The sequence below is a fragment of the Mastomys coucha genome, unplaced genomic scaffold (genome assembly GCF_008632895.1).
Source record: "Mastomys coucha isolate ucsf_1 unplaced genomic scaffold, UCSF_Mcou_1 pScaffold23, whole genome shotgun sequence".
Taxonomy (NCBI): domain Eukaryota; kingdom Metazoa; phylum Chordata; class Mammalia; order Rodentia; family Muridae; genus Mastomys; species Mastomys coucha.
This window is the reverse complement of record NW_022196906.1, coordinates 85996043-86017836: the sequence shown is the minus strand read 5'-3', so window position 1 is coordinate 86017836 and position 21794 is coordinate 85996043. Positions and strand designations below refer to the sequence as shown.

Genomic DNA, 21794 nt, shown 5'->3' with positions numbered 1-21794 from the left:
AGAGCAGAACCGTTTCAGTCTCCCTTCACTGTTCCCCATAAAATGATTACAGAATTTTTTAAAAAATTTCTCAACAGATAAAAATTCTAGAGAGGGACTAGTAGTTAGAATTCTTGATAGATAGGCAGACAAGCGGGGAGCAGGGGGAGCCATGGCTACATTAAATAAATGGCTTCTTCCTCACCCTTGATCAGAGGTGAAAACCAGTCAGCCTTAAACCAAGGTTCTCAAGGAGGGTTTCTCCTATCCCTAGCCCCTCATACCCCCATCCCTGCTGAAGGATTCTCTCTACAAGTTCACCAGGTCAGACCAGGCCATGTTTACACAGCAGTTGTGGACCAATCAACCATCCTGTGTGTTATTGACTCTGAGAAATATATGGGCAGGGAAACCCATCCCCCAGTAAGCCAGGAACTTGTGGCCTAATTAGCATCTTGTTCTGTCCTGAGGCAGGTGAAGCAGCTCAGCAGGTCCTGGCTCTTAACAGGAACTAAAGGCAGAGAAGTGGCAGAACAAAAGGGCTTTCTTTACCTCTGGAAGCTCCACCCTAGGTGGGCTAGAGGCTTGGTGGCAAGGGCAAGGTCTGGTTCAGGCTGGGGGAGGTCACAACAGTCACTGACAAAATGCCTGACTGATTATTCTAGAAATATTAGAATACAAGAGCTAAACATTTCATAAGAAAAATAATTGTATATATTTATATGAAACACATATGAAAATATGTGTATATGTGGCATTATATTATAATATATCAGATTATATTATAATAAATTATGTTATAAATATTGGTATGAACAGTATAGAAGAAGGTTTATATAACTACTTTGATTTTTCTAAAGAGAGAAAGAAATACACTTACTGTTTCTTATTAGTGACTATATTGAGTAATAGTTAACCCTAAGGTAAAGGAAACAGGAACTATTTTAAAGGTTTTAAATGGGTAGTATTTGTAAAATAACATCAACTCTTTTGTGTAAATCATAATTACATTTAATATGTAGTTTTATATTAAATTACAATAATGTTTAGGTTTCCACAAAAATGGGAAATGAAAGACAAAGTCAAAGTATTCTTTCATAGAGATCATTTCTATGTGTATAAATTCATATAATTTTTTCACAAATTCACAGTGAAAACCTTAAGAATGTATAAAAACAAATGCATGACAGAATTATAGAAAATAAACTCTAATTGGAGAGCACAGTCGTACAACAGGGCCTACAGCCATCACAGGTTAATTGATATAAAGTTATTTCAGTAGAGGAAAGAAGCCGCCATATGCTTGTTCCTTCCGATTCCTCCATTTCCATTCAGCAGCCATCATCATGAAGTCCTTACACCTCTTGAGGAATCTCAGGAAACTACTACCATACTCCTGATCTTTGTTCCTCATTTCCAGTTCTTTCAAAAAACATAAAATCCTAAATAAAAAAAAAAAAAGAAAAAAAGAAAGAAAGAAGAGAGTTTCAACAACAAAACAGAGAATAAATCCCAGCTACCAAGGGAACTTATAAAAACTAGCGCCATAAGTACAATGGGAAACTGGAGCTATGTAAACTCTGCCTTTCTTTTCACATTTTAAGGGCAATCAGTTAAATCCTTCTCCCTTTTCTCTGTGCTGTACCAGTCTGATAACCGCTGACAAATTCTCTGGATACTACTTTTCCATATCCCCTTGAAGTCTCCCTATCTTGCTTCCTGACCTTTTGCTACTTCTTTCTGTTTCTAGATACAGAAGTTCCAGATTCTGCTTCTGACTTGGGGTTGGTGGAGCCTTCCTCATTTGGAAACCTTGACCAGGAGCTGACCTGTGGTTTGTTTTTGAAAGTCACTTATGTCAAATGATGGTTTGCTGGGGCACACAGGTGAAAGGATGTTTTGCTGGAGCAGACACAGGTGAAGGGATGTTTTGATATAGCAAATACTTGAAAGGACACTTAATGAAGGAATATAAATATGATCCCACAGACAGTGCGAAATGGGCACTGAGCATTGGTTTGGTTTGGTTTGCTCTGCCTCAGTATTCTTCCAGCATGTACTGGTTGGCCTTCCATAGCTTTGTTGACCTCAACTAGTGATAATGACGCCATGTGAGAAACTTGCCCAAAGAACTCCAAAGGTTCCTGCAGCAGCTTGCCACCTCTGTGGCCTCGCCTCAAGCAGTTTCTTTAGGATTGAACTACTGCTGCTGTTTTGTGCCTGGGGTCTGCCTGCCTAGAGGACTGACCTGCAGCTGCTGAGTGGTATTTGATGTTTGCTATGGGACTGAACTGCTGCCAAAGATCGAGCTCGCCCCCAAAGATTTATTGCTGAACAAGTCTGCTTCCCCCAAATCCTAGTAACTTTTCCCTTCTACTACCACAGCTGGGTGGTGGCCTAGAGGAGAGGTTGAACCCTTATTCAAAGTAGGTTGCAAAAAAACGTATGCTTACATGCTTACAGGGCACTTCCAGGCCCTGGGTCAGCAATTCTCTTCCGAACATGCTTACTGTCTGTTAAATCTTATACATTTGATTTCTTTGATCTCCTTTTTCCTTTCTATCCAATCTGCTAATCGCTTGGTTTCAACAATCACAGTGCTGCCTCCTTTCCACCCAATTATCACAGAGTCACCAGGATTTACCTTTGTAAACTTGGGTTTCCGACAGTTCTGCCGAATTCCAAGAGAGCAAGTTACCTAAATTCCTGATGACCTATTCTGTGGCCTAAAAAGCTGCCAACTTCCCCAAAACAACAACTTCCCATCTTAGAATCACTCCAAGCTCCAAGACCTTCTTTGGCTTGTGGGTATACATAGTCTCTGCAATCAAGTGTACTAGATTGTGCCCAGAGTGTCAAGTTAAATGGAATTCAGACCTGGTTGAATGGTAATTACTGATATAAACAGGCACTCATTTCATAGGGCATCTTTTTTTTTTTTTTATTTTTTTTGGTTTTTCGAGACAGGGTTTCTCTGTGTAGCCCTGGCTGTCCTGGAACTCACTTTGTAGACCAGGCTGGCCTCGAACTCAGAAATCCACCTGCCTCTGCCTCCCAAGTGCTGGGATCAAAGGCGTGCGCCACCACCGCCTGGCTTCATAGGGCATCTTGACACATACAATTTGGTGAATGGTTTCAGAATGACTCTAGAAAGCCAGTGATAAGGAAAATTAGCAGGGACAGACTCACTATGAGGAAACAAGCCCCGAGCATCACAGCTTTCATCTTCACATCAAGGTCTAGCGGGAACTGGATCCCGAAGTTGTCTGCATCAGTGAAGGCCTCTCTCACAAAACCAGACCACTGCTTGGAAATTTTGCCAACTACCGATTCTTCATCTAGAGACTTGAGCTGCATAGCAAAAATAAAGTCATAAGCATTTCCCAAAACTAAATGGCAAACATAACTTTCAAAGTTATAATTCAAGAAAACAAATACTTGCCTTAAATTATATAAAGTGATAAGCATCAAGAGATTGAACTATTTATGGTATGCTGACAAAACTAACATTCTCTACTTACCGCTAAGGCAGATAAAATTAATTCTTACTCTCAATGCAAGGCAAATTTAATAGAAAAAAAATTTAAATGTTTAACTGATACATTGTCTAGAACCTTTGGGAAGATGATAAATGTAACTACTGTTCAAATTTTGCATCAAGAATCTTAGCAGAGGCTCACTGCCACCCAGAAATGCAAAAGCCCAGAAAGACCTAAAGACCAGCTGGGTAGTGGAAGGATACAACAAAAAGCTCCACGGGAGGCTGCCAGGGGCAGAGATGGAGTAGGGATGGAAGACTAGTACAGTATAAAGAATACAAGAAGAAAGGCATGTGAAGTCAACACTTCCAATGCGAAAAGATTCTGATTTAGGGGGTCCTGTGGGAGGAAAAGTCAGGCAGTAGAACAGTAGGGCAGAAGGGGACGAGACTAAAGCCACTCGGTAGAGGGCATGTGAATGCTCCCTGAGATATGAACACACAGGCTTGTGTTCAAGATGATGTGTCCTATCCAAACCTGCAAAGGTCACCAAAGATGCGAACAGCCTCCTTTAAAGCCCTTGCCCCAGACAGGATCCACCAAGTAAACAAGGGACATTAGAGGTAGTCACAGCTGATGTGGCTGGAGGAGGGTGGCACCTCAATGTGCTGAAGTCTACCTCTAACATGAACGAAAAGTCACAGGTTACTGCTCATAGAGTAGTCCTTGCACTCCACATCCAGGCTAGGCAGAGTACAATTTCTGTTCCTTTAGAATTGGGTTTGGTTAGGTATCTAATTTGATGATAGGGTGTGACAGAGGACTTGAGTTATTCATCATGGCCAACTGGCTTGGCCTGCATGTGCATCCAGTGAGCAGCATCACACAAGAAGAAGCTGTGGCCACCGTGCTAGGACACACTTTTCTTGAACAGATGAGAGGTCACTGCATGGTCCAAGTTAGAGCCATCTACATGAGCTTCATCAATGCCCAGAAACTCAGCTGACCTGATGGCTAGAATGTGAACACAGTGCTGTCTATTTGAAGTCATGAACCATTACAGTTGTACCAGATAAGACATTGTGATAAGCTGCTCTAAAACAAGTCCTCTTTTGTAATATCTGAATATTTTATGTGCAATCACTGTCATTTAAGCTTTTATAGTCAGTCATAAAGGGCCACGTGAGCCAACACTCATAGAGGACAGGAGATACAAACAGTACTGAGCAAAGTGCCAAGTGGTTTACCATTCTTACATTCCCAAAGTGGCCCTTATTTTATAAATCAGGAAAACGAAAATGTTTTTTAAAAGACACTGATAGAAAAAATATGATAATACTCTATGAGGAAAGTTTCAAGAATGGGTGTCTCTCTCAAAAGATCTTAATCTCTATCCTTCCCTTGGTGAAATGAGTTGAATAGTGCCAGGACCAGAGATGAACTGAGATAAAGGCTGCCCAGGTCATGTGACTGCCTTAGGCTATGGCGTAAAGGCTGCTTGATCACTGCAGTGAGAGAGCTCACAGTCACATTTCCATGACTGACCCCTACTAATGAACTTCTGTAGAGGATGGGCAGGAAGATGACTCCCACCCAGGCAGGATGGAGCAGTTCAGCCTGAGGTTAGCTCACACTACTGAAAATGGGATGTAACTTACATCCATGAAGTATTATGTCTGGAACCTTCTACTATATATTTTCAAGCCATTGTTTACTATGGATAATAGAAGCTGCGAAGAGTAAATCCTAGGAAAGGTGAGACTTAGAAACTAATCATATTGAAACTGTCATTAATACGGCACAATAATCTGCATTTGGATTCTCAGCATGCACATAGAAAGAAGTTACATAAATAAATGTCTAGGTTCCACCTCCTCTAGGGAAAGTATACACCGAGGTTTTGGGCAAAACTCTGAAAACTGGAAGTGCACACTTTCCTCAGCCTAGCTGGAACTTGTAATGCAGAACAAGGGAAAAGAGAAAGAGGCAAAGAAGCCCACGTCAGCGGCTTGGCAACTCTTCTACGGAAAACGTCTAATACAAAGTAGAAACCTACGGAAGTTAGTCTGTTTCTACATGTATTATATGTGTGCAGGTATTTATGGATGTGCATATCAGCATGCTTTAGGGTGGAAGGCAAGTCCTTAGACAAAATAGTTTACTGCTAAGGCCTTATTTCTGAGACAGAGTCTCTCACTTGCTGATGCAGCAAGGGCAAGTCCCAGCAGCCCTTTGTCCTCATTCGCCAGTACTGGAAGACAAATGGCAGTTGCCTCTATGCCATGCTTTTCACGGATGCTGGTGATTCCAGGGCAGTACAGTGAGCACTTTGTCAACTGAGCCAACTCCTCACCCAAACACACAAAGGTTTTTTTGGTTTGTTTGTTTCTTTTTGTTTTTGTTTTTCGAGACAGGGTTTCTCTGTGTAGACCTGGCTGTCCTGGAGCTCACTCTGTAGACCAGGCTGGCCTTGAACTCAGAAATCCGCCTGTCTCTACCTCCCAAGTGCTAGGATTAAAGGCGTGCGCCACCACTGCCCAATACTCACAAAGGTTTTAAGTACTATTTTCTTTTTTAATTTTTCTTTCTTTCTCCGTTTTTTCCCCATTACAGCTTTTTATTTACACTAACCCTTAATCAGAGCAATCATTAATCATTAATCAGATGAGCATACATCCATTCACACTAGCTAATGTATTAATAACATCTTATAGGGATATGTCACGTCAGGAAAACACATTCTGTAGACATTATGACACTTCTTACCTCAAAGTCAATGTCTGAACAGCAGCTACACACCACACAGGGACCAACCACCTTTAGAACATCCTCCCTCTTCTCATTTTGGAGAGTGAACTTTGGCAGACATGGGTGCCAGGTCTGAGTCACATAACCTACGGGCACCCCAGGAGGAGCCTGGATTTCTATCTACAAAAGCAATGTAGTTAAAGTTAATGGAACCATAGACAGTACTATCCAGGTTTAATCCATACTTCAAAACCCTTGCTGCTATGGGAACTTCACACTGACCTCCTGCAGGCAGCAGGGGAAGCAGCAGCTACTGCATCTCAGGGGTCTCTCCAGAGTCATGACTTCTCGGCCCAGATTATCCAGGATCCTCAAGGTAAAGGGTCTAGACGCTCCACAGCAGTTTCGAGTGCAGCAGTCAGTATCCTCCACTGCGAAGTAAACTCTCTGCCCGAGACTGTTCTTGATTTCGTATTTGTTATTTGTTTCAAAGCCAGTTAGGACTGAAAACACAGAGGAAAAAAAAAAATCACCCTCACGGCTTTGTGAGGAATAGTGATTCTCTCCTAAGGTAGCAGGGAGATGGTGTGCCTACAAGGAACAGTGGAACAGGTAGACAGGCAGGGCAGAGATGATCTGGACTCAGGAAATGGTAGTGGGAAAGGAGGAAGAACGCTCAGGTAATAAAGAATGAAGTCCATATGGGAGACCTCGAAAGAGATGGAGCTGCATCTTCAACTCTAGGCACGTGTCACATGGGGGTTTCAGGGTCTGGGGTGATGAACACACATACACTCTTTCTTCCCCACTTGAGCAAAAGGAATAGGTGTGCTTATTCTAGAAGTATAGATGTGAAAAAGGAGAGTGGAAAATGGAAGTGAGTCTAAACAGGGTCTTGGGCCCAGGGACCTGTATTTATTATCTAATTATCTATCAAAAATAGATAATTCAAAGTGGGAGAGAGGTTTCACACAGGACGCTCTTAGCAGCCATATCTTCAAATCACAGCCTACAAGGGCTATGGCATCATGGGCCAATAGTGTGGTACTAAGTTCTCTCACTCAAGGGAGTTTCAAAAGATGGATCTAGCTATCTTGACTCCCATGTTGGGAATCTTCTTTTCGTTCAGGCAGGAAGACAGAATAAAAGTCTTTTCTGGTCCATAGCCCTCTGATACTACAATTACTGTTCATCAGAGGATTGCCCCAGATCACGAGGAATTATTTAAAATTTGCAGAAGCTCAAAGTCCTCCATGCCATCTGTATGCAAGGCCCCCCAGTCATCTGCAAATGCTCGTTCTCTGTCATGAAGGCACTGAAGTGCCTTTGGTGGGGCTGAGATAGTCTGAGCTCTGCTTTCACGGGCACTTCCTTTCTTTCAATACTTGGCTGTCATTCAACTGATGTTTACAGGACAGTCTGTTGCTGTTTTAATTAACCTCAGAAATTTTAACCTTATTCATGAAAATTAAAAATGTTTTTCAGTCTCTTAATTTTCCTTGTGATTACTAAATAGATAAATAAAATATGAAACCTCCAAAACAATCTTATGTGTGTATCTGTCTTGTATATTGAGATCTGAATACAGGAAACTCAATCAGAACTGATGCATATTCAAAATGTAAAACCTGATAATTTCATTACTTTTGTGCTATATATAGTATGCAAAAGTAAATATAAAAATAATTTTTGTAAAATAAGAAAATTAAGGCCATCCTTCCTGGTTGTAAAAAAGAATTAAATATTGAAAAATAGTGTACTTTAGAATTACTTATATTTCAGGATTTACATGTAGAGCTACAGCATTTTAAAGCCTGTAGAGCCAAGAGGAGCTCTATTAAAGGGTGGCAGCATTAGGAAGGTTGAGAACCACTGCAGGAGAGACATCTGTGACCTCCTGGCTGAAGCTCCCACAATGACCGCTGTGAGAAAGACAACTAACAGGCCTTTATCTGTAGGAATTGCTTCTATCTCTACAAATACCATCAACACTACAGATGCATACCTTCCAGAAGTTCAATTTGCTGATGAACCAGTATCTGATCAATCTGTTACAGACAAAGAGAGAACATGCACTTGAAATCAGCTATCAATGTTTCATACTTGAATTGTTTTTCACTTAAAAGATAGTATTTTTAAAAATTGCAAAAACACTTGTGTAAAATATCTAGTCCAAGAAATCAAATAAGATGGATTTGTAACAAATGCATGCCTGCATAGAACGGCATTCTTTCTAAAAGGAAAGTTTCTCAGGGAATACCCAAAATACTTCAGTTGATTTATTAGAGCTTTTGTGCTATGAGATGGAAAGATGTCACAAGTGACTGATATCACTTGTAGTAGTACAGGTGCCTCCTTTTTCTGGCATATACAGGATGCTAATTTTATTAACATCTATTTTGAAGTTATTTCATGATCAAATAAATCTGCTCTACACTTTGGAGTACGCTATGGAAAACTAACTTTGCACAGAGTATCCACCGGGATGCTCGACTGACTGACAACGGAGTGGCTATCACAGCCTATTTGTTTGTATGTTCATCAACTGAATATACTTACTGCTCCAGTTCACCTAATGTCCTTCATCAAATAAATGTTAAAGTCATGCTGCTGTAACTCTTTACCACGTAGTGCAGCTTATTCTTGCTCTCTTTTCTTTATTTGTAGGGTTTTAGAAAACTACATCATTCAAAGGATGTGAGGAACAGCATAAATATGAGCTTTACTGGTGCTAAAAATACGATATATTTTGAGGGCATGAATTGGGGTCAACATGAAAAACACTGAGTTTAGTACCAAAGTCCAGATTAAAAAACTTGGCCCGCTACTGTAAAAAGTATGTATTATTTTTTTTTGTACAGTATTTTTTTCTTCTGAAAAACCACAATAATTGCAACACCTGTATATCAGAGATTTTTCTATAATGATTAAGTTAGGTAATATATGAACTGATTAGGAACCTGCATTGAAAATAGTGCTAACAACTATTAGTGTAGGTAAATTCAAAATTACAGAAAACACAATTACTTTGCACATTAATATTTTTCTTAAAAGGTGAACCTGACCTAGGAGCATTAGAAGTATCTGCTAGTAGAAAATGTTGTTTTATTTCAGATTTTTGTGACTTTTTGGTCTGATACTCCACCCTAAAAATTTGAAACACATATTTGCTTTCTGTTTTTGATTTTTTTCACAAGTAGTTCATGTATTTACACTTGCCTGAGTTAAGTATTCCAGCCCAGGTGGACAGTTCAGGGGAGGAGGTGGGGCTGGCATCCATGGAGTCCCTCCAGGCGCACCGGGATGATTATATGCTGGCTGATTTTGGACAGGAAAACCACTTGGGCCACCACCTGCATAACTTCCTGGTGGGACTGGGTAGCCAGGTTGGAGCCCTGGATAGGGAGCCTGGGGTCCTTGGTAGCCAGCCTGGGGTACGGGGTAAGGAGCATGTTCTGGAGGTCCTGGAATAAAAGCAAGTGAAATAAATCCTAATTGCACAGAAAAATCAGTGCATGAGCTATATCCCAACTCTCTACAAACTGCGTTCTCATTTCAGAAATCCTACAGATACAAGATCTATATGCTGCTGTAGCTTTTTATATGCCAGAAAATAGGTTCTAATAATTGAGAGTGGGAAAGAAAACAACCTCTGTCCTAGAGGCAAGACATAAACCTCCTGACGTTTGGTGATAGAACAAACACTCAAAATGAAGACTCTGAGCAAAGCACCCCGAATAGAGACCACAATTCTAGGATTTCAGAAAGACCCAGCAAAGAGTTTTCTTTGTCCCCCTGAGGAAGAACTGGGAATATATGGACCATTGTTTATGTGCTTGAGCAGAGAGGAGAAGGATGGTGCTGTGGTCCCTTGGGTGCAAGGGGTGTAATTATACATTACCCAGCAAGGACAATAGTTTCCAGGAAAGGGTTGTTTAACGTAAATATTATCAGGCCACTGCTGAGAAATCCTGGTATATAATTAAAGACAAATTATTCTTTCTAGTACATTGCAGATCTTGTTTGCCAAGAGTTGTAATCCAGTATATCCCTCTGCAGTTTTGCCAATTAAAAAAAAAAAAAAGACAACAACAACAACAAAAAAACCCAAAACCCAGATATCACTTCCATTTTCTTAAGGTTACAGATTTAAATTTTACAATTTACCTCCATAGAAGCTCTAGAAAATAGAGTTGATTAACCAAAGAATATAAAAATTAAGAGACAAGTTATTTTTGGATTATCATTTTGTAGTATTAAAATAATTAAGTTAGCCCCAGTGGCAAGACCCTGCTACCCGCCGCAATGTTTTGTGTTCCCAAATGATAGGTATATATGTGTATATACATGTACACACACACACACACACACATATATATATGTATATATATATATATATATATATATGTATATATATATATATATACATATATTCTTATGTTGGGAGCTGACCCCTAGCAGAAAGCAGCTATCATCTCTGCAGCCATCTCAGGCCATTTACTTACAGGTTGATACTTTTCCACCCTGACGAGAGACTTGTTTTCCTAGCATGATATTTTTGCAAGTTGCCCACCACAGCTGAGCACACTCTGATAACACCTTGTTCTTCTCAGACACAAACTGGACTTGCAGTTTAATGCTCTTAGCTGCAAAGCACTTGTAAAGAGACAGCTGGGAGGAATGCTTAGGCTGGCCACGGCTGGTTCCTTGATGCCTTAGTGGGAGAAGGGCAGTTCGCTTCAAGTGATGACCAGATGCAATATGACCCAGGCTTATTCACTCAAATTCAAAACACAGTTATGAAGGCTTGGTGTAAACTCCCGGTAAAGGGAGAACCTGTTACATCTTTGACAGCAGACAGACAGGGGCCTCATGAACAATTTTCTGATTTTATTTATCAAGTGATGACAATAGCAGGGAGGATTTTTGGTAATGCAGAGGCAGGTGTAGACTATGTGAAACAGCTTGTGTATGAAAATGCCAATACTGACTGCCAAGAAGCCATTAGACCCTACAGGAAGAAGACAGACCTCACTGGGTACATCAGACTCTGTTCTGACATAGGGCCCTCCTACCAACTGGGCTTAGCCATGGTGGACGCCATGCAAGGACAATCAGTAAGATGCTTCTTGGCAAGCAGAGACAAAAAGGCCTGTTTTAAGTGTAGCAACCCTGGACATTTTGCAAAAGATTGCAGGGCAGGAAATAAGTCAACTCAGAGACAGCCCGGGAAATAGCCTGGGCTACGCCCATGTTGCAAACTCGAAAAACACTGGGCTAATGGGTGTAGATCCAAGACAGATACACAAGGGAACACCCTTTTCTCTAATTGGGGAAACGGGAATAGGAGCCAGCCCCAGGTCTGGAACTAACACAAGCCAAAAGAGGCTTATGGGGTGGTCAGCTTCATGCCAGCAAGCAACACCAATCCCTTTCAGAATCCCTTCCAGTTCAGCAACCTAGGAAGCGCAGGACTGGACCTCAGTTCTGCCACCCACACAGTACTAACTCCAGAAATGGGACCTCAGGCCCCACCCACTGGAGTGTTCTATCTATCCAAATGTGTTTGGCTGATAGTGGGAAGAAGCAATGCTACCATGCAGGGACTACAAATTTTTCCTGGTGTTACAGACAATGATTATCAAGAAAAAATTAAGGTAGTGGCCAAGGCAATACAGAATACAGTCACCATCAGCCCCAGGAAGAAGGATACCTCAACTATTGTTCCTTCCATTGCTTCCTACTAATCACAAATATAAGAGTCCTAAGAAAGGGGATCAAGGCTTTGGTTCCTCTGATGCATACTGGGTACAACCTATAGTTAAACAAAAACCTATGATGACAATATGGCTTGATGGAAAGGCATTCCAAGGCTTGGTTGATACAGGGGCCGATGTCACTATTATAAAGCAAAGTGATTGGCCCAACACCTGGCCTCTGACCCCAATCTTGACCAATCTAAGGGGTATTGGCCAAAGTCAAAATCAGCAACAAAGTTCTAAGGTGCTGACGTGGAAAGATAAAGAAGGAAATACAGGAAATATACAACCATAAGTCATTTCAGGCCTTCCCATGATTTCCTAATCCTTTCCCTGGGGAAAACCCAGAATTTATCATCTGAGCTGTGATTACTTCATTGGGGCTGCACATCATCAATCCCAACTGGGATAACAGATCTTGGCCCCTTGGGCCATTATAAAATAGTTATAGATTTAAAGGTTTGTTTCTTTACTATCCCCTTGCATCCTGAAGACAGCCCCAGGTCCCGAACTACAAGAATCATCATAATTACAACATAGAGGGTTTTGGGGTTTTATATTTGTTTGTTTGTTTTTGTTTGTTTTGGTTAAAACAAAAAGAGACAGGTTTCTCTGTGTATCCCTGGCTGTCCTGGAACTCACTCTGTGTAGATCAGGCTGGCCTCGAACACAGAAATCCACCTGCCTACCTCTGCCTCCCAAGTACTGGGATTAAGGGATTAAAGGCACGCACCACCACTGCCTGGCTCCATAAAGGGTTTTTTTTTTTCTTCCTTTTTTTGAGTTGTGGGGATGGAACTTATGTTCTTACACATGTAACATAAGCATTCTACACGTCTCATGCAAGTCTTACCTTTGTTTCTTATGTCGAGTCGGGCGGGCCTTGAACCTACCATCTCCTTGCTTCAGCTTACTATGCTCTGGGTTTATAGACTCACTTCTCTAGGCTTGGCAAAGAATAAAGCTGTCTATCATATCTGCCACAGAGTGGAAACAACAACCCTAGGTTGCTTCCGGTGCTAAGCAGTCCTTTTATTTGTCTGTTACTTTACAATTAATTCCCCGTCCTCTATGACACAAAAACACCCACTGAAAACTTCTCAAATTGTCAAGACACAGTCACCGTCTTCACAACAGATGAGCAGTTGACAAAATTAATTCTAAATTGTGTGTTTTAAGTGAAACATTGTTGCTCCATAAAGACATACTGTTGGTTTTACAGTTCTTTACAACCTCTCCTGCCCTCTATAAAAAAATCCTCGTATGGGGGCTGGGGAGACGGCTCAGTTGTTAAGAGCACCAACTGCTCTTCAAGCGGACCCGGGTTCAATTCTCAGCACCCACATGGCAGCTCACGACTGTCTGTAACTCCAAGGCCTGGCACTCTCACACAGACATGCAAGCAAGACACTATTACATATAAAATAAAAATAAATGCATTTAAAAAAATACTCCTATGGAAAACATGGAACAAAAGAAAATCAAAAAGAATGAAGCTGCCAAAATTCCTTTAGTGCAATTTCATGAAAAAGAATAACTAAAATCCAGACATGTGTGCCCTGACCGCCTTTCTTTCTCTCCCTTCCAACTGTCAACTGGTTAGTGTTAGCTTTCTTCTGCAACAAGTATTTTACCTTGGGAAGCTGCTGGTGGATACTGAGGGGCATACCCAGCTGGCATATATGGTCCTGGGTGGGGAGCTTCAGTTTGCTTGCCTGCAATTCAGGAAGAGATACATGCATGTCAGCTTAAATGAGATGTGGTTCAGGAAGAGAAGTACACAGTGCCGAGAAAATGTGTGATGCTGACCTGAGAGCCAGGCAAAGTAAACTCAACACAGGCATTATGCTTGTAGAGTAGTTAATACGAAAGAGACTTTTGCTCTAAATATACTGTGAAAACGGATTCATACAGTTGAAAGAATTGTATTTTATGTTTTTGAAATGTAGCATATGTAGCTTAGAAAAAGCATTGACCTATCAGAAAACTATCACTCGAAGACATTTTATTTTACTTTTATGTATATAGACGTATATATAACTATATGAACATAATGAGAAAAAAGGTGATTTTGTCGCAGTGGTCAAATGAATTTCTCTAAGCTGAATAAATTGCCAGCATGTAAAATAGCTCAGGTCTACACAAAATTTCATTTCAATGACTTTCATTTTGTTTTGTGAAAACTTAGATTGCTACAAAAGTCATTTAAAAAAAAAAGTGGTCTGGCCTGAAGGTTGAAGACTATGCAGATTATGGCGAGACGTGTGTATTTTCAATCTTCCCAACAATGATGAAAGAGGAAGAAAAAACATTTCAGAGAAAATGATTTGACTAGTATTATGTCCAAAGATATGTAATGCTTTTCCTCTCTGAATCTAAAATTTAATAAGGCAAAATATTTTATCGTAGACTTGATAAATGTTATTTTAGAACTTTCCTGAGAGGAAATGAAGACGAAGAACAATGTGATCAATATTATTAAATCCTAACTGATGTGCATGTTGTAAAACACATCATCAGAGTAAACATCTGAACATTTTTCAGAATGAACTGATATAGAAAATGTTATTCTTTCATTAGTATGATTAAAATAATCACTATACATAAAAAAGGTGCCAAAAAAAGCCCAGAAATGTTCTTTGGATATGATATAGTATGCTCTGTACAATGTACGTATCTGTAAACCTAGCATATATCTCTTTCTTTATTGCTTTCTTGTTATTAACTAAATGGTACCACGCATATTTGTGTCTATCTAACTGGTACCAAGGATATTTGTGTCTACCTTCTTTGTGCTGTGCTGGACTACTAAATAAGATACTGAAGACAATAACATAACAATGAATCAGAAAAGCCATCTTCAGGAACTGAATGAAGCATTACAATCAAGTGATGCCTTAACAGATGATATAGGTAAACAGATGATAAAGAAGAAAAGAAATTTTTGTCATAAACTACTTACCGTGCTTTTCCATGATTTAAACCGTCCTGAAAAAAAAAAAAAAGGATATCTGGTGTTAGTTCAGTATGTACAATTTATAGGAGCGATATGACTATTCCAATGGGTTCACAAACTATTCAGGTACAGGCCTGGTTCATCCTCTTGAATCCTCTAGTCTAGGCTGACCTACTTCCTCAAATGTTTGTGTTTAATCCTCATCCCTATACTCTTGTTCTCAGTAGGACTACATAAGTCTTTTTTACTGGTCCTGATTAGGGGTTGTCACATTCCTAAGAGTCTTTGGAAAGAGGATCCAAGGAGAAACACTGTGAAAGACCCCATAACTGGCAGCAGAACTTAAATTTATTTTTCATTTATTTTTGTTGTACGTGTTTGAGTGGTTTTACTTGCATATATGTATATACGTACATGCCATGTGAGCTTGCTGCATGAGGAGGCCGGTAGAGGGCTCTGGGTGCTCTGGAACTGAAGGTACAAATGGTTGGAAGACGTCATGTAGGTGCTGGGACCCAGAGGTTGGTCCTCTGCACGATCTGCAAGTACTCTGAACCACTGAGCCATCTCTCCAGCCCCATGTTCCTTATATCTTATGTCACTGTTTAAGACTTAGCTTACAAAGGTCTATGGCCTCAACTAAACAAGAACTATAAGGGATTGTAGTTTTCTTTTATTTTCATCTTGTATCTAGTCAACAACTTTATATTTCTTACAGTTGGTAAACAAAACCCAGAACTGGGAAAAAAAAAAATCCTTTCATAGTTACTGAGTTCCAATCATAAATTAAGGCCAGATCTCTCTCCCTAACTCATCCAATGCGCAAGATAAACCAGCTCAACACTTAAGACTTTGAAAATTTTTTAATTAAAACATTTTTTTTTCTTTCCACTCTGGTATACATGCAAACATACAATACCTACATGTAAACATACATGTACACATGCATGCATACCACACCCAGTGAAAAGAAAAATGTGTACATATGTTTATATGTGGATACTGCATGTTTGCATGTATACACACTGGCTATAGGTTAGACAGCTGAAGTCAACCGTGGTTGATTTTGAAATCTTCCTCAATTGTATTTTACTTAAGTATTGAGGTAGGTATTCCAGTGAAACTAGAGCCTGCCCAATCCATGATAGACTATGTAGCCAGCTTGACTATGAAAATCCTTGTTTACAAATATTTCTTCTTAGGATAAGGAAAGAGGGGAATTCCTAAGCCATGTCAGGTGGACCTTTAGAATGTGGTGGGGTAAGATTCTGTTTGCATAGTGTGACCAACTCAGAAGACACTGGGTTTGTTTGTCTTGGAGCTAAAGAACATTTCCTCCTTGCACAGAAATCCCCAAAGTGTGCTCATTTGTCTCTCCTTGATGTTTTCTTATGACTCTGGTCCATAATTTTGATACTTTATCTATGTTCGTGAGAAGCACCCATCAGAAAAACTGCTGCAGAATAAAATGTGGGATCTCCTTCCCATTGGAGTGTTTACAACATCCCAAGCTTTAAAATGCTATGTGTGGGATCTAGAGCAAAATATTAGGTTGTCACTAAGCCTGTGCATGTGCCACTTAAAATAGAGACCCACGTGTGCAGTGAATGAAGGCATTTAGCACACGACTGCCTACCCAGGCTGCTCTCCTTAGCTATAGAAAAGATCCTCTGCCTTCTTCAACCTTAGTGGAGCTATGTCAGCTCATATGTTGCCTTGGTTTTAAAAATAACTTGAATTGTGTTCCCATTTGAAGCATGACACTCATTATTTTAATCTGATAGCTTTTAAATAATGCTTTCTGCTCTTGGTTTTTGTTTTTGTTTTTAAGTTTCAAGAGTTTTGTTTTGTTTTTGTTTTGTTTGGTTTGGTTTTTAGAGACAGGATTTCTCTGTATAGCACTGGCTATCCTGAAACTCACTCAGTAGACCAGGCTGGCCTCAAACTCAGAAATCCACCTGCCTCTGCCTCCCAAGTGCTGGGATTAAAGGCGTGCACCACCACTTCCCGGCTAGTTTCAGGAGATTTTTATGAAAAGGAAAATGATATTTATGATATACTCAAAGGGGGGGTTCTAATAAATATATATATACTGCACCAATGATTTGCAATTACTCAGAACAAATGAGAAACTTCAAGAACTATCCTGATTACTACTTTCTTCTTTGTAGCTATATTATGTGATACATTTATGAAAAACTGTGACACCTTATACATATTAATGAAAGTATATGTAAATACAGTCCTATGTAATTTCTGGGGTTCTTTTGGTTATTACAACCACAAATTCCCATTTCCTTTCTAGCTTTTTTAAGTAACAATTTTAATTAAGAAATGCTCACTTTTAAGTGTGTATGAGGCATGCAAGCATTTGTCTATGTATGTTTGCATGTGCATAGACATGGACTGAGGTTTAGAGAGCTAAAGCTGGCATCTTCCTCAATTGCACTTCTCTTTCTTTACTGAGGCTGGAACTTTTCACTAAACCTGACGATGGGCAATTCTAGCTAGTCTGTCTAGTGAGCCTGACTATTGTGGGCCATGCATGGTCTCTGCTTCCTGCAAGCTAGGACTGCAGGCAGTGGCTACAACTGTTGGGCTTCTGTGTGGAATTCTAGTTCTTCCTACCCCCCAACCTTCATGTTTGCACAACATGTACTTTACCCACTGAGCCATCTCCTCAGTGCTTTTCTGAGATTTCTCTTAACTGTAAAACATTCCCATCCGGGACAGGGAGACACCATCAGGGATTATGATCTTGTCTCCACGATTCAGACATGATTCAAGTGAGCACCTGTCTCTTGAGATCTTGAAATCTCTATTGCTTTTAAAAGCATTTCGGAGTGTTACAACATCACCTGTGCTTAGAAAATAAGTAGGTTGAGGCCATTTAATCAGAATTTACCTGTTAGTACATACATAAAAGCAAACGCCTGCCTGTAATTCACCCAATGTACAAGATCATCCAGCTCACAGACCTCTCTTCACAGACCAAATGTCAACACATGGCTCTATACAACTCAGCAATGCTCTACTGCTTTAAAACCATCATTAGCATCTCGGAAGAGATGAACAATTGATGGAGAGATTTCATGGTGGGTAAAGGAAAAAAAAAATTGTGATAGGAAAGTGGTAAGGCAAAATAGTGACAGTAAGTTACATAGCGAATAATTTCCAGGGACTTTTGGTTGCGTTTTAGCTACAAATCAAATAATTTTTAGGTACTTTTTAGTTATATTTTTAGGTAGGCTTCTTTTGGAGAGTTTTAGTAAATACTTACAAGGAAACACAGTTCTGTCAAATTGTGGGTTCGGTGATTACCAAACTGAGGTGAATGAATTTGCAAATATATTTCCACAAATGGTTCAATGCATTTCCACAATGCTTCAAGGCATTGGTGAGCGTTTGGGGAAACAGAACTCGCCTGCGTCCTTGCACTACAAGTGCATTGCTTACGAATGCAATGTCCTTTGAAATAGAAAGCTTCCTTCTCAAAATCCAGGTCACTATTTCATGATCACAAAAAGCAAACAAGCTTAAACTTTGAATGAAACACGGGCAAGCTTTGAATGAAAATAGATTACACACCAACTAGAACCCACTGAAAACATAGTTCTCAAGTTTTCTACAAAAATAAGAAGTAAATTTAACCTAGGGACTAAGCCATCAACAAAGGAGTACACATGGCTCCAGCTACATATGTAGCAGAGGATGGTCTTGCCATGCATCAATGGGATGAGAGGTCCTTGGTCCTATGAAGGCTGGATAGATGCCTCAGTGTAGGGGAATCAAGGAAGGGGAGGTGGGAGTGGGTGGGTGGGTGGAGAAACACTCTTACAGAATCAGGGGAAGGGAGGATGGGATAGGGGGTTTCGGGGGGGGGGGGACTGGGAAAGGGGCTAACATTTGAAATGTAAATAAAGAAAATATCCAATTAAAAAAAAAAGAAGTGAATTCTGGGAAGCCCCTGGTGATTTTACATTAATTTGATATTTTTCTTTTCTTTTTTGTCTTTTTGGTTACTTATCAATGAAGCCCCTGAGTTCACTGAGCCAAAGTGGATGTTTACTGATTCTCAGTTCACTAAGCGGATAAATTAAGACAGCTCGCTTCCATATCTTCATCTTATTATCTCTGGTTCAATGAAAAAAGAAAAGAGCTTCCAACTTCCTAACAAATGAAATTTGTTAGCAAGTATTTTAAAAGGGTACTTGGTTATGTAACAGCAAAGCCTCGGGTTCCAGTTTATTGGCTAGGTAAGTTTTTTTTTCCCCAAAAAAATTTAATTTGAAAAATACAAAGAACACTTGTTAACACAAATTAACTAAATAGATGATCTCATTGATCTCTATTTATTTAATGCTATACTACAATAGTGTGTTGTGCACACACAGGCAAATACACTTATAAATATTTCCTGAAGAAATATTCACTTTATGAACACCCTGTTTTCAAGGGGGTATTCATCGATACCACAGAGTCTATTCTGTGGTAGAGTCTATCTACATAGTATATACACTGTTTACAATGCATATAGAGACAGCAAAAAGTCTATAGACCATGCAAACTTCTATAAAAACACTTCAACCAGTAAGCCTGTAGACCCAAGGCTAATAAAACTAAGTATATTGCATAAAATATTGAAAATGCTGTGAGTAAAAATGGTGATATTAGAAAAGAGTATAGGGGCACAGATTTATATAGCAGTGGCTGCGGTGCCATCATGACAGATAAAAGTCACAAAGAAAAGTATCTATCATAAGCCAGGCAATGGAGCAACAGCTGTGGGTGTGTTCAGTGGGTGCTACAAACAGGTGATCTCAAGTCAAGGCCCTGAAGCTAGAATCTCACCTCATTCAGGAAGAATGAACAATCTCTGAGTTACACAGCTAAGGAGGGAGAGGTCATGTTGCTCTATCCGGAAGCCAACAGTCTATTTTTTTTTTATGTTTGTTCATTATTCAAAGCGGCACAATTGTTGTAATACTGTTAGGAAAAGTCAAGAAGGAAATGCCCCAGCTTCACTGGTACCCAGTATTTAGCTCCAACGGCTAAGCCGGAAGAAAGTGTAATTGTTTGTCTTGGAACGGGGAGGTAGCCATACCCAACTTCCAGGAATAAGGTTACAGGAACCAAGGTACACAGGCACCAGAAGGAGAGTTGTAGGCATGGGGGCTGTGTCAAGTATTTCGTATAATAAAAGCTAGTTTCCACGTCCCCACTTGGTCCTTTATCCAGCTTATATTAACTGATTCAAAGGTGAGAACTCTTTCTGTTGTTTTTCCTTTTTTGTTTGTTTGTTTGTTTTGTTTTTCTCCAGTCAGGGTTTTTCTTGTGTAGCTCTGGCTGTCCCGGAACTTGCTCTACAGACAAGGCTAGCCTCGAACTCATAAGTATCTTCCTCATAACTCATCTTCCTCCCAAGGGATGGGATTTTTAAAAGTGGCTCAAATCTTTAAGTCTTTCACTGTTAACAATTTCAGGAAAGAGATGAATATTCATGAAGACACCCCGTCAGAGTCCAAGGAATGTAACAGAAGACTGAATCTGCACGTAGTGGTCTTCCTACTCTGACCTTTATCCCCTTACGTTCCCTACTTTTGTATTCTAGAATGCTATGTATAGTTTGGGTTCTAGCCACAATCCTAAAGAACATCTGGGTTAAAGAGCCAGCAGGCTCTTTGAATGGGTTTTCTTATTTTCCCTTCCCTTTTCCAGTAATGGGAATCCAACTTGGGCTCTGCGGGTTTGAAAAGAGCGGTACCACAGAGCTACAAGTGAGCCCAGCTTCTACACTGCTTCAGGGCTGCTCTGGGCTGTGAAGCAGTGTGCAGAACTGACAACGATCCCGTAGGAACTAGCGAAGAAGGATCACGAGTGTGGATCTCCGAGCAGCGGCGGGGACAGCAGGGTTCTGGCTGAATTCCCTCCCCACTTCCGGGGTCACTAGCACAAGTCTTTTCGGCCATTTCTCTGTCTCCAGACCAAAACCTCTGCCGCCTGAGCAAACCGCCTCCAGCCCTTGCTCCTGCTCGCCCCCCACCCACCCTCACGCCCGCGCCCATCACCGCACCCCGCTCCCGTGCGCGCACAGACCGTGAGCTCTTTCGCGGACCGCACAGAATGCGGGACTCACCTGAGGCTCGTTCTGCTCTGAAGTCCGTGAGTCCCAACCCCTTGCTAGTGGCGCAGCTTTCCCTAAAGCCTCGCAGAGGGACTCACTCTGGATGACGCGAGCTCAGCCTGCACTCCAGAATCCTCCAGCTGAGCCCAGAGGCCAGGCAGGACCTTGCCCGCCCCGCCCACGAGCAAGGCAAAAGGAAGTGGGCTTTTGATGGCCTTGGAAAAGAAAGGTTATTCATCACTTGGGGAGTGGCCTCTTCTAGGAACTTTCTTGACACTGCCTGATCTCAGCCACTCAACCTATTTGGGTTCTGTGGGGGAAATCGGGCTTCCTCAAAGTTACTTTCCTGCTTTGCTCACTTTCCTAAGCGGTAAGGTCAGTTACCACATCTGTTCCATCCACCCTGTTTGCACTTTCAAGTTTGTCGAATACTTTCCTAGCAGATTTCACTCCTCTTTTAAAAAATCGTATGGGTTTTATATAACCACGTGCTGCCGTTTGCTTTCTTTTTTATTGCAGTCTGTGGGAAAATACCATCCTTAACTAGAAAACATTCAGGTTTGGTGTGAACCGTGGCTCACTCACCAGAAAAATCAGCATCTGTTTTGTATAGTAAAATGGTACTTCTCAAATTACAGCCCAAGAAGAGTCACCCAGCTGAAACTACATTTGAAGGTCATGCCTTCAAAGTCTGATTTAGAATGCTTGGTGTGGACATTTCTAAGAAATTTCCCTAAGACATGAAAGGA

The 21794-nt window shown here is 40.6% G+C and overlaps 1 protein-coding gene across 2 annotated transcripts; it reads right to left on the bottom strand.

The window, feature by feature from the left end:
* Nucleotides 1-967: 967 nt before the first annotated feature.
* Nucleotides 968-21280, bottom strand: Plscr1 (phospholipid scramblase 1). Of its 2 annotated transcripts, none has more exons than XM_031344973.1 (9): nucleotides 21058-21280; nucleotides 14928-14953; nucleotides 13600-13680; nucleotides 9426-9670; nucleotides 8212-8254; nucleotides 6489-6709; nucleotides 6225-6386; nucleotides 3169-3330; nucleotides 968-1421 (listed from the first exon to the last, which is right to left on the bottom strand). In XM_031344973.1, exons 2-9 carry the CDS (start codon nucleotides 14938-14940, stop codon nucleotides 1365-1367), a joined length of 984 nt encoding a protein of 327 aa, XP_031200833.1. In that variant the 5' UTR covers nucleotides 14941-14953; nucleotides 21058-21280; the 3' UTR covers nucleotides 968-1364. The 2 variants fall into 2 exon arrangements, with proteins under 2 accessions (XP_031200833.1, XP_031200834.1); XM_031344974.1 differs by lacking the exon at nucleotides 21058-21280 and adding an exon at nucleotides 19773-20724.
* Nucleotides 21281-21794: the final 514 nt, after the last annotated feature.

Coding starts and splice junctions, on each gene's coding strand:
- Plscr1 (XM_031344973.1), bottom strand. Junction 6,710..8,211: donor GCAAATTGAACTTCTGGAAG/GTATGCATCTGT, acceptor CTGTGTTTTCAG/TCCTAACTGGCTTTGAAACA. Junction 1,422..3,168: donor TCGGGGCTTGTTTCCTCATA/GTGAGTCTGTCC, acceptor TTTTTTATTTAG/GATTTTATGTTTTTTGAAAG.